Source organism: Lytechinus pictus, chromosome 4 (genome assembly GCF_037042905.1).
Source record: "Lytechinus pictus isolate F3 Inbred chromosome 4, Lp3.0, whole genome shotgun sequence".
Classification (NCBI taxonomy): domain Eukaryota; kingdom Metazoa; phylum Echinodermata; class Echinoidea; order Temnopleuroida; family Toxopneustidae; genus Lytechinus; species Lytechinus pictus.
In genome coordinates this window covers 14,543,649-14,556,128 of record NC_087248.1, presented here as the reverse complement: position 1 = coordinate 14,556,128, position 12,480 = coordinate 14,543,649, and the positions used below count along the sequence as shown (strand labels likewise).

Here is a 12,480-nt window from a genome sequence, read left to right as displayed (position 1 = left end):
ATATTATGATCTATTAGAAGGATCAAATGTATCGCCTGTAATCTGCTTTAAGAAATGTCATAGAACTTGGTACTTTTTAAATAAATAAAAAAATCAAGATGGAAAGTGTGCTATATAAATCATAAACTATCATTATCATTATCATTATAGACCCTATTAACTTCTGAAAAGTTGAAACTACACAGGTGCTGTTTTAATTTCGTTCTTTTTAATCAAAGGAATTTGTGTAATTTGATTTGTTTCACTAAAACTTACCATAATCGAACCTTGTGGGTGAGAGGGTGGCAGGGCTGGATAGTCGAAGACCAATCAGAGATGATAGACGTGACATCATCTCATGGCCACCAGCTGAAAGTAATGTTCAAATAGAAATCAAAAGTGAGAATCCATATGTGTTTCATACATGGGTAGCACAATATTCAAAAGGAACTTCTACTTTAACCTAACTAATTTTTTTTTTAATAAGAGACCAAAATGTAGAGAAGAATAGAGATAAATCCTGTCAATATTGAATAAAATCAGATCGAGAATCTTTTCAAACGGTGAAATTAATGGCCATTATAGCATATAATCAGAAATTATTCAGAAAACATGGAAATTTAACAGAATTAGATCTAGGATTGGCCATACATGTATCAGTCTAACACCCACTTAGTTTAACTGCCATTTAGTCTCATGCACAGATGGTCTAAATTTCCACTTCATCAACCTATTATTTTGAACTTTTATCAATTTGGAAATTTTGTTCATAAACTAATGATGTATAATAAGGGATGTTAACCCAACTGGAAATTATAAAAAATAGGTAAATGGGCTAATTGGCAAATTAGATCAAATTGTTTGTAGACTAACTGCTTGTAGATGAACTAGGATATACCGAGGTCCGATGAGAACAAACGGAAAGTAGACACAGTCAGGGTAGACCAAGAGGTCAAGACCATCCTGCTAAACAGGTGGGGTAGTAAATTACTGTCAAAGGAGATGTTACCTGTTGCCTCGAGTGGAGCAAAGAAATCCAGCGATCCTCCCTCTTTGGCCGACTCAATGCACTGGGAGAAAGACTCCCAGAAGTTCTTGATGTCCGGGTGTTCTATCATCTGAGACGTGATGGCTGTTTCTCTGATAATCCGAACCGAGTCCTCGCCAAGGGTGAACAAACCGATACTCCTAAAGGGTATATAAAAAAACAATAGAATATCAATGATAAGGATGGTCTTGATGATGAGGATGATATAGAAGATAATAATGAAAATGGTAATGATGATGGCAAAGAGGATAATGATGAAAATAGTAACATAGTAATGATGATGGTGTTGATGATGATGCATGGTGATGGCGATGAAGATGATGATGACGGTGGTGATGGTGATGTTGAAGATATTCATGATGATGAAAACGGTGATGGAGATGGTGATGATGATCACAAATTAAAGGGGAATCAACTTGCCTGATATTTTTCTCCCTCTAAAAACAAGTTTTTAATTGGGTTGGATTTCCCTTCAAATGATGACAATGGTGACATTCCTGCATGTGAACAAGGTTTATGACAGACCTGAATATCTTACCTAGCTTGATATGATCCTACTGTCGCTTGGAGCAAGGTAAGTAGAGATTCTATGGTGCTACCATTATACTCATATACTATGGGCAATACATCAGGTTTGGCTGCTGATACCAGGAGCTAAGAGGAAATGGAATGGAAAAGATATCACAAAGAAGAGGGGAATTTAATCAAAAGAATATTTACTCAGAAAGTGGAAAGGGGAGGGGAACAAATGATGTTTACAAATCAATTATCTGAAATTAAAGACAATTAGTTTTACATCAGTAAACTGTAATGAAACTTTGCTTGTCCATACAGCTCGCCTCGACTCGTTTGAAATGTTATCACAGTTCAGTGACCAATATGTATATATCTAGTGTCCAGAGCAAAATGTTAAGTGGTTTGTAACAGCAAGGAAAGACGTGCTATGAATTGGATTCACGTTTTCAAAATGTGGTTCTACCTACATCAAAAGTTATGAAATGTTTTAACCCACACAAGTAAAGGGTTTTCATTGGACCAAAATTAATATGGCTTAAAACCTTATATTGGCAATGTTCAGATATCATCTCATTCCTTTCAAACATAATTTCAATTAATAAACATGAATATTAAATGGCTTCCTAAGGTACAGGTACATCATTAATCATTATGTACTGCATGAAATCAACCTGTTAATGAAATTCTAGAAACATCATTGACAGAACAAGTCTATTCACTCCAACACTTTCTATATATTACCTCACTTTTTCAATTTGTTTTTCATTCAAAATTACATTCAAAGATATAGTAGCAAATGAGTAGAAAAATAGTAAGAAATGGTAGAAAAACCTTAAACACTTACTTGATAAGCTGGTACTTCACTAGATATAAGCATAATCCTGAAAGGGGAATCCCCTCTGATGACCTTTGACCCTACATCATGTTTACACGTTTTCTTGAAAGCCGAGTAGTCTCCCCCTCGAGACAGATCTGGTCTGTGAAATAAAGGGTCATGGTGTTGTCAAATAGCAAGAAGCACTAAATTCTTTTCTGTAGCACAATAAAGTATCAATATCTATTTCATCAAGATGTAATGAAAGGAACTGCCAAACTTAACTGATCTTCCAACAAAACACTTAGACTTGGTTCGGAGGTTCCATGGAATAATAAAGCTATTCCTGTTTGCTACTTTGTTTGCCACTTAAAATTTTAATAGTCAATAAATTTTCCTTCGAGTATTCTAGTATTCTTTCCAATCACCAATGAAATCAATATATTTTGTTTACTCTGAACTAAAAAGGAAGGAACATGGATGCAGAGCATGGGCCAAACACAAAAAATAATAAGAGCCGAGATCTTTCTTTTTATGCAACTTTAAATGATTGAGTTTATGCCATTATCATAGTACCTTCTAGAAACAGGCTGAACTTGGGGTTTAGCCCAGGACCTGTTGATCTTATTTGGATTCTCACTGAGCTCAACAGCAATACAGGCAGATAGAGAGGTGGCTAGACTCCTGTCATTGCCTATTGTCTCCTCAACATCCTACAGTGAAAATAAAGAAACAAATAAGAAAACAAATTTAATATTTCAATATTGAATAATGCTTCATGATTTGAAATCAAATTTTTGTGTGTGCTATGTCAGCAATTACAATTTTTAACAAGGACATCATATGTGATATTTCAGTCCAGCAAAGTTACATGATCGTGAAAGGAAAGAAAATAATCAAACAAGGGTATAGCGACTTGGCTCAGTTGGTAAAGGACGTACATCAGTTGTACTTAAGATTGTACTTAAGATTAATTCAAATCTAAACCAAGCAGATGACTGAAATTTACTTCGATTCAGGCTAATTGATAACCAATAACATTCCAAATGAGTTTCATCAAAGAGTGAAAATATCTAAAATAGATAAATAAATAAATACATAAATGAATGAATGAACGAACGAACGAGCGAACGATCGATCGATCAATCAATCAATTAATCAATCAATCAATCAATCAAATCAATCAATCAAATCAATATACAAATACATGTAGATAAATGAATAGATGAAAAGACAGAAATTAATAAATAACAAATGAAAAATAAATACTTTTTATCCCAAGGAAAACACCAAGCAGCCTACCTGATTCACTCTGTGCTGTTGTTTTCTATTGCCAGACTCCAGACCATATTCAAAGTTACGGGCGGGTTCCGTCCACGATCTCTGGTGTGCCCTGGGAAGGGGCTGGCCAAAGGTCGGGTTGGCGGTGTCCGCCATGCTCTTGAAAGCCTTCTCGGTGTCCTGGGGGCAAGGATCAGGGTCAAGCCATGGTCCCCTCTCAGCATAGGGATCTAGGGGACAAATTATAAATTTAAAAGGCTGGGAGTGGAACATACGGTATTGAATGAATTTACAAAACCAATCAAGCACTTATGTTTAAGAAGCGTCATAAATTTTAAAACAAAAGTGCAAAAGAGATTTATAAGTGGCCAATTCAAAGAACAATTCTTGAGTGATTGTTAACCAAATGAAGGTTAACAAATCAAATTCCAATAAAAGTCTGATCTAAAACTACAGTTTCTTATTTTCAACTTGATACTTAGATTCAGTATGCCCATTCCAAGAGTTAAGGCTATGTAAAAAATTCTTTATGCAATATAGTCATCTCTCCAGAACACCCCTTCCTTTTCTACTCATTTCCTTTTCTGTAATGTCAATAGGTCTTTAGTTGTTCCAACGAGTCTTTCTATGACATTGAAACCTGTCAGTCTGAGTGTCACACACAATTCTACTTATTTTATATCAACAGATGATCAGATGATTAAGGAAAGCAGTCTTAAGGCCTCCGCACACCTTACGACCCAACTGGTCTACGACTGGCTTGCGACTGAGTGAGGGGAGATGTGACGTCACAGCTCTTGTCAGCTTGAGAGTCGCAGACCGGTCAGAGACAAGTCGCAAGGAAAATCGTAAGGATTTGACATGTCAAATCCTTATGACTGGATCGCAAGCTCAATCCAACTTTCAGCCAATCAGACAGCAGAGTTGCATGACGCGTATATGATATACAACGCGCGTAAGCAGTAGTAAGCGCCATTTTCTCAGTTGCTATGGCAAAAAGCAGAAAGCGCATAAGTGAGTCGCAGACAGCATGGTAGTCGAATCGCAAGGTGTGAGTGTCGGGGCTTATGACTACCTTGCGATTCATCTCCCCTCCCTCACTCAGTCGCAAGCCAGTCGGGTCGTAAGGTGTGTGGTGGCCTTAACTCACGTGGATTTAGAGGTGGTTCCTTGATCCGGCCTGCCTTCAGTTTCCTGAGATATTCTTTCTCTGCTAGTGTTGATCCATCCCCGAGCTTGCCATACCTATCAGACTGGAGGGAAATAGTTTAAAAATGATAGATATCATTGGGTGCAATAGTAAAAATAAGCTTGAGGTACCTTTTGAAACAGTTCTAAAGCACCCGTTCCATTATGGCAATGTTGCTACGATTTTGACAAACCTTCGGATCTGGTAAGATCGGGGGAAAATGAACCACTTTACTGGGAGTAGGCGAAAATATAATTTGCAGTACAATACGAATTGTCCATGTGCCGCTGTTCGTACGCCAGGAAAGACCTGATTACCCTCAGCCCAATACTGCACGCCGTGTCGTCTACGCTTTTCCTTTCGGGAAGATCGGCATGAAATTTTGAACATGTATAACATTTTTAGCCGATCTGAATATTAGACCCACTGTTACCCGTTGTTTCAACGTTGTTATTGCGCTGCCCCCGATATCAACCGATTCCTTTCCCACTCTCCGCCGATCTAATGGTCTGGGTTTCAGATCATGATAGTGGAATGGCCCCATAACACATTTGGAAAAAAGTGTGGGTTATCACTCCATTGCCTGAGCAAACTTATGTGCATTATGTTTTATGAGATACTAATGTGGATCCTTGATATTTTATAAACTTTCCCCATCTCACTGGTTACTATAATGTACTCATAACTGCTCACCACCAGTCAATAGTACATTGTAAGTCTTTAGGAGAAATAAAGGACCAGTCGTATGTGCTTTCAACCAATTCACACCACTGAACAACTATTATGTGCCATACAATCTCGGTAGAAAATGAATCATTCATTAGCAAATTATTTATTTCCAATATTGCATCTCAGTAGCTGAAGAGATTCCTTTACCTTCTCATTTGGTTGAGTAACATCAAGTGACCTAAAACATTTGATGTAGTGCTTCTTCCAAGCTCCAAATTCATTCTCTCTTGGCACATAAGGCAACAGCCAGCCATGTCGGAGGCACTTGTGAACCCACAGCTCATCCTGCAATTAACGGAAGTAGGAACAATATGGAAGCTTTATGAAAAAAAAAATTTGCATTCATATCATAAATGCAATAAATAAGATCAATTAAGTTGTCAAAACATGTAAAAACAAAAGGGGAATTACCTTTATGAAAAATCTGACAAAAAGATTAAGAAATACAAAGAATTATTTCAGTAACTTTCAGTCACATAATTCTGTTTCTTTGTCTTATGGAATTGATACGCTCATGATCAAGAAGTTGTATCTCTTGAAAACATGCATTCAAAATGGTTTTAATCTTCATTAACAGTCCATTAAACAGGACTTACAACTGGTTAAAGAGAATCAATTCTTTCTTATAAATAAAGTAAAATAACAATAATCCATTAAGTTCTCTTTTCTAACCACCCCCAACAGTAAAATACCTGTTCTGTGACAAACTTCCAGTGCCAGCAGACCATGGAGGCACGGCTAAGACTGCGGGGATCCAGGAACGAGAAGATATAGAGGCAGAGGAAGCGAGGTAGGATCTTGGTGAAGTCCACATGGGTGAGGGGAATCTTACTGTCAAAGAACTGCTGGAGAAAGACAAGCTGGCTACGCTTGCAGTGCACCAGAAGGAACTGCAGGAATCGCTTCCGTTGGGAATCCGTCCACAGGTCAAACTGAAAAATTTGTATACATGTAGGGTCTCTATCAATTCACAATATATGCAGATCGATGGATTGGGTGATGTAGAAGAATGCTGATGAACTGGAGGTAGTCTTGGAGGTAACTGGTGATAATTATGATGATGATGATTATAATAATAATGATGACCATACTTTTGATGGTGATGGTGAAAATATAGATGGAGATGATGGATGATGCAAATTTAAAGCAAATGTGAATAACTGAAGAAAAAAAAAAAAAACCTTCACACTCATAAAATCATGATGAAAATAACCAATAAATACTACAAGAAAAAAAATGCAATATGAATAATTCCCATAATCCATTGCCATCTTGCAAAATTGCAAATAATTAGTATTGGTTATTTTACTTCCAGGGTAGAATTTTTAGTTTATCTTTTATGTGCAGCAGTAGGCCTATATAAATATTAAGATTCCATTTAATCTTCAATCTCAAATTCAATCCTTAGTCTTAAGAAGGAACGCCACATTCATTTCCTCCGAATTCCAATTTTCTTTTAAAAGAGTTTTAAATGAATTAGAGACAGGGACCAAATAAAGATTGTGAACCAGAATCTACTCCTACATCACTGTTCACATTGTTCAATAATCTGTCTTAAATTTCAAAACTTACCCAGTGTGCAGTTAAATCTCTCCTTTCTAAATAGAGCTGAAATTGAAACAAACATGAAAGACATTATCATTCAAATATACAAAAATTCAACCTGGATAACAGTCTCTCCTGATATCCCACAAGAATTTGTTTTTTTTAATGCAATCAACTACATACTGTACGTATATATCTTGATCTATTCCAATTTTCTACACTTTGCAAGATTTGGAGACGACTTTGAAGAAGACTCTAACACTATATTTATTCTCAGGGTTACTTATTTAGCATGCCAGAAAACGTTTGGAGGAAAAATAATATGAAGTCCATATTGCAGAATTATGCCAGGAACCCTTTCATAAAGTGGGAAATTACTTGCACTTGCTTAGGCTGTGTCTGTGGTCTTGCACAAGAATCCTGCCAATTAGGGGGCAATTGGGTGAACATATAAGATTTTCCACACATTCCTGTGGCAAATCACAAAATGTGGGGGGGGGGGGGGGCTAACAATCTGCTTATATGTTATGCTTCATTCTTTGATTTGGATTTGTGCAATTGTAAATCATACCTGTCCCTCCCTGGCTACTCCTTGCTCTATCTATAGTCAATGAAAATCTGACTACCAACCGCATAATTTTTAATACTCCCCCCCCCCAAAAAAAAAAGTTACCAATTGAGACTAGATCTAGTCTACATTTCAAAGAAAATGTTGAATTTATCATTAAAAAAAAAGAACATACTTGTGTGGTGTGTAGTTCTTGAGCCTTATTGAGTTTGACTTCAATTGCAATCTAACACTTTAAATTCAATTTAAGAGAATATCAAGATTAAGACTTTAGAAGTTAGAGAAATGACTATGACAGTATGACTAGATAGTAGATGAGAAATAGACAGATGGCAGCCGTTTGTTTTGAGGAGTTTTTAAAACATTTTTTAAATATTTATCCTCGTACACAGACGGCTCGCGATCGTGCAGCCACCATTAGGGGGTTAACAATGCAAGATCCCCCCAACGGGGCTCATCGATTTTTGTCTTTATTTCATAAAAATATATCAAAAGAACTGGACTAAAATAAAGATTATTATTCTGTTTTGGCCTGAAATGCACCAAAGCAGGAAAAATTAAACTTAAAAGGGGGAAAACAGTGAATTAATTAGGCTGTCGCGCAACTCCCACTTCCCTGGTTTATTCGAACTTAATACATAAACATATGGCCATGGGCCATTGAGTCTCTGTAATTGGTTAGTGGAGCCAACGGAGTTCAGCGGAACAACCAACATAACAGAGACCGAAGCTTTTGGTCTAGATGAGAGACTGCTTCAACTCTTTGAACTGATCAATGAAGTTTGAGCCTGAGAGAGATGATCTAGACTAAGTAAAGGTTAGACTGAAACAAACTTCTGCAAAATGTCTAATGTTGTCTAACAACTAACTTGTTATATTTTTATTGGTCCAAAGCAAAGCTATGGAATCGTTTAGATTCTGATATCAAAAGTTGCCCTATGTACACTGTCTATATTTAAAAAGGCATTGATCACTCATGACTCATGACCGAGTCGTATACCCCCTGACTCTATTTTAATTTATGAATGACTTTATTGCTTTTTTGTGTCTGTTTGTTTGCTTATGATCAGTTAGTGTAAAATGATAATATATACATGATATAGAGTCTATGTTGGGGACAAGCCATTGCAATTGAATTGTAGGCCTCAGGCCTTTCTTTGTTCGTCCCTCCACTTGTTTATTTTTGTTTACCGTACTTTGTCTATCCGTTGAATTTGTAGGCATTATTCTATTTATTGTTTCAATTATTGACTGATGATTGATTGTGAAATTTTGATGTCAATTGAATTGAAATAAGATTAGGCCTAACAGATCTATCCTCCTAATGATCATTGTACGGAAGAAGTAGGTGATCCTGTATATCCAGTTGTTGTGTGTCTGGACGATCAATTTTAGAAAGTCATTTGGAAAAATTTACAAGCGAAGTTTCATCAATTTTTAGTACAAAATGTTAGGAAATATTATAGAGAACAAAATAGAAGATGATTACAACTATTGAATTCATGTTTTTAGTGTAAGCCAAAGACAAAAAAGAAGGCTTCAAAAATATAAAGTGTGCGGACACCCGACCCCCCATCCTACTGCTTCCGATCATTCCTTCAAAGTTCAATTCAACATTACTTAACTGGTCTTTAAAAACAACTGACTAATCCTATACTATACTATAAATAAGTCTAATTAATAATTACCTGTTCATTTGATGGTTTGTGCAATATCGGTGTCCATGTACTGTGTTTTGTCTGCAGTTTGTTGGTCTTGAAAGTTGTTCCAGTGCGCATCGATGGTGTACTCATTTGAAGAGGAGAGACCTGCGCCGTTTTCCTCAATGAACGATCACCTGCATGTTCCGCCCTGTAATGGAGCACCCTATCAACAGGTGCTGTCCCCGAAGCTCCGGCGGTCGAAGCCGGCAGCGACCTGCTCAACGGGCTGTTTGTCCTCGGACGCGGAATTGATTTTGTTGGAGAGTTCGACATTTTTACAATGTTCCAGTAGATTCAATATTTCCGTGAAAATACTCTTTAAGTCATGCGTAAAGTGGTAATTGATATTTCAGGTCTAAATTAGAGCAAACAAAGCTGGAAAATCCTGTTGTCACCATGGCCACACGACGCTACTTTTTCCAGTATTGATTAACGGTTAACAAATATTGTATCCGAAGTATATTCCGATCCGATGTATGACAGTAAATTTGCGTATCCGAAAAAGACTCGAACGCATTAACGCAAATTCCAAATAATTTTATTCTCCATTTGATTTTTTTTTTTTTTTTTTTTTGGGGGGGGGGGGGGTCCTTCCCCTTCATCAGGGAAAACGTGATGAGGAGTTCCTGATTTATTTTGTCTCCCTCTGTTTTTCTTTGATTTTTTTTCTGTCAATGTTTTCAATTCTCACTATTCTCTTTCTATTTTCAGGCCTTCACTAATGACACTAGTTATCAAATTCCTGTCTGTATTTTCTTCCTTCACATTCACTTTACACTTTGTTTCCTCTCTTCTTCTTTCTCTTTCCTACAGTGTTTGATCCTCATAAGTTTTCTCTACTCTAATCTCTCTCTCTCCCTCTGTGTCCCAATGTCCATCCCCACCTCCAACCAGATGCATATTATCTCAATCTTTGCCCCCCTCTCTCTCTCCCTTCTATCTTTCTCCCCCTGTATCTAGAACAGTAAGACTGATAATGTAAATTTAAAACAGAACATCTTTAGGTGCAAAGTAACAAAGTTTAAGTAACCAAACCCTGGAACATTAGAAAAAATGAAAATTTGACTTGTTTGGGGAAGTTGACTTGAAAACTTGATTTAATGATGAAATAGTACAAACCATAACAATGATTGCTTTGATATCACTTAAGGACGTTCCACAGTTATGTTTGTGCGCATTATGATCTGCGCATAGTTTACACTCTGCGCGCTGACGTCACAATGGATGAACAGGTGATTAATTAGCTGCGGGTATGTGCTGATTTTTCTCATCTTCTGCACTTTAACTGCAGATCGGTTGCGTTATTTCATGAAGCTAAAAAATGGAATTATTCCATGGACCATTAAAAAAAAAGATTCTCTACAATTTCAAAATACTTTACTCTGCAGTGCTGCCAAGAATCACGAATATTACCCCGAGTTTGAATAAATGTTAGAGTGGTTTTGATTTTTTCTTCACATAGATACAAAGCATTCGGCGCATTTTTGGTGTTTTAAAAAGCACATTTGCTCTAATAAAAATACTGATAGTTTAAAAACAAGCACATGAACCCCTATTTTTTAATGTTTGTTCCTCTTAGGTATACCTTCCTCTACAACTCTACAAATTTTGGTGAAAATGACATGGATTTTGAATAAAGTGCAGCATTTATTGTACTTTTGTAGTTTGGTACTGAAATTTCAAATTTTTTAGATTGGGATTTTGTTATCTTTTACGCCATTTTTAAGAACTGACAGTGCTGTTAAACTTAAAATTGCAAACAAATAGCACTATAAATATATTCTCCATTCTAACGATACAATTTTTAACTCTCTTGCGAAATTTGATGACTTTTTCATGTATTTTGACTGAGTAATACAGGTTTAAACTCATTGTAGTAATCTTGGGCGGTCTAAAAATGCCAAATTCTTTTGAATGCGCAATTCCTAAGAACATCAATTTGGGTGAACTTTGAAGTTCTATAGCAAAAAATCAAGCACATGGACCTATGTTAATTTTTGCATATTTCGAATATTAAGGTTCTAAACTATCTATGTGCAAAGTATGGTGAAAATGACATGGATTTCACTTTAACTGTGGAACGTCCTTAAGTAAATCGAATCTGAAAGCACACCTCGATAAGAACATGGTGGATAAATATGAAAGTAAGAAGGTATTTCATTTATTTCCTTAGCATGCAATGTGCATACCAATGACCATGTACAATAATCTTATGATCAAACTAACTGAACAATGCAAGGCAAACATGCAAAGCATTTTATGACCAACTACTTCTTGGTACTGTTAATGCGAATGTTAAAAGTTCTAGGATGGCAACCTTGTGAGAGCCATTTTTTGAGGGATGGACTTTTCTGCAAATTGATTCTTCAACCCCAACTCTATGCAATAGTTCTTTAAGCTTATTTACAAAATACTTTGGTTAACTGTCATGGTGGATAAAACATTGTTTTTTTGAGGTTCATTCATATTGTCTCAAGTTTTTTAAATTTATGTAATGCCAATCATGGCTTGCGCAGAGTAAAGATAACATACATGATTAGAAGCCCGTTGAAGAAAGAAAGCTTCTGATTTGTTGAAAATCAAGTTGCGTTTAATTTCAAGGCTGGCAATTGATTGCAACTCCTTTTGCACTGGGTGCCTGGAGTGTACTGAAAACAATCTGTTTAGATTTGAACCCAAAATTTACTGGCCCGTATTCTGAAGTCGGGTTTAACTTAAACTCAGGTTTAAAGTTGTGGTTTAAGTATGGACAGCCAATTGTTACATAAATCACTAACGGTAGAGATATCATATTTCAGCTCATTTGGCTCTCAAATCATTCATAATTGTCTAGGAAGATATATAGATTATTGTCTTCACCATCAATGAATCAGGAAAGAGCACAGTAAACATAAGAAACGTACAACTTAATAAATAAATTTGATACTTTCGGCTTCCCATACTTAAACCACAACTTTAAACCTGAGTCTAAGTTAAACCTGACTTCAGAATACGGGCCACTGTCTCCTGAAAGGAGACTACCACTAAACCATTAGTCCAGGTACACTATCACCACGGAGCTATCGGTGTTTAATAGCTCCATGCTCCAACTTAACTGAAAAATAAATA

The 12,480-nt window shown here is 36.4% G+C and overlaps 1 protein-coding gene across 3 annotated transcripts in view; it reads right to left on the bottom strand.

Moving 5' to 3' along the window:
* The window catches only part of LOC129259484 (epithelial cell-transforming sequence 2 oncogene-like), a 28,794-nt gene extending 18,963 nt beyond the window's left edge, over window positions 1–9,831 (bottom strand). For 2 of the 3 annotated variants that reach the window (XR_010293373.1, XM_064098458.1), the window contains exons 1-11: window positions 9,358–9,826; window positions 7,129–7,164; window positions 6,249–6,488; window positions 5,704–5,841; window positions 4,789–4,891; window positions 3,660–3,868; window positions 2,934–3,070; window positions 2,388–2,520; window positions 1,566–1,681; window positions 989–1,167; window positions 256–348 (exon numbers count right to left, since the gene is read on the bottom strand). Coding sequence is in view for 2 of the 3 variants with exons in the window: in XM_064098458.1 (XP_063954528.1) it covers window positions 256–348; window positions 989–1,167; window positions 1,566–1,681; window positions 2,388–2,520; window positions 2,934–3,070; window positions 3,660–3,868; window positions 4,789–4,891; window positions 5,704–5,841; window positions 6,249–6,488; window positions 7,129–7,164; window positions 9,358–9,645 (1,672 nt within the window). In the remaining variant the exon portion in view is untranslated. Of the gene's footprint in view, window positions 1–255; window positions 349–988; window positions 1,168–1,565; window positions 1,682–2,387; window positions 2,521–2,933; window positions 3,071–3,659; window positions 3,869–4,788; window positions 4,892–5,703; window positions 5,842–6,248; window positions 6,489–7,128; window positions 7,165–9,357 lie in introns of all 3 variants that reach the window. The other variant, XM_064098457.1, reaches the window with a different exon arrangement.
* Window positions 9,832–12,480: the final 2,649 nt, after the last annotated feature.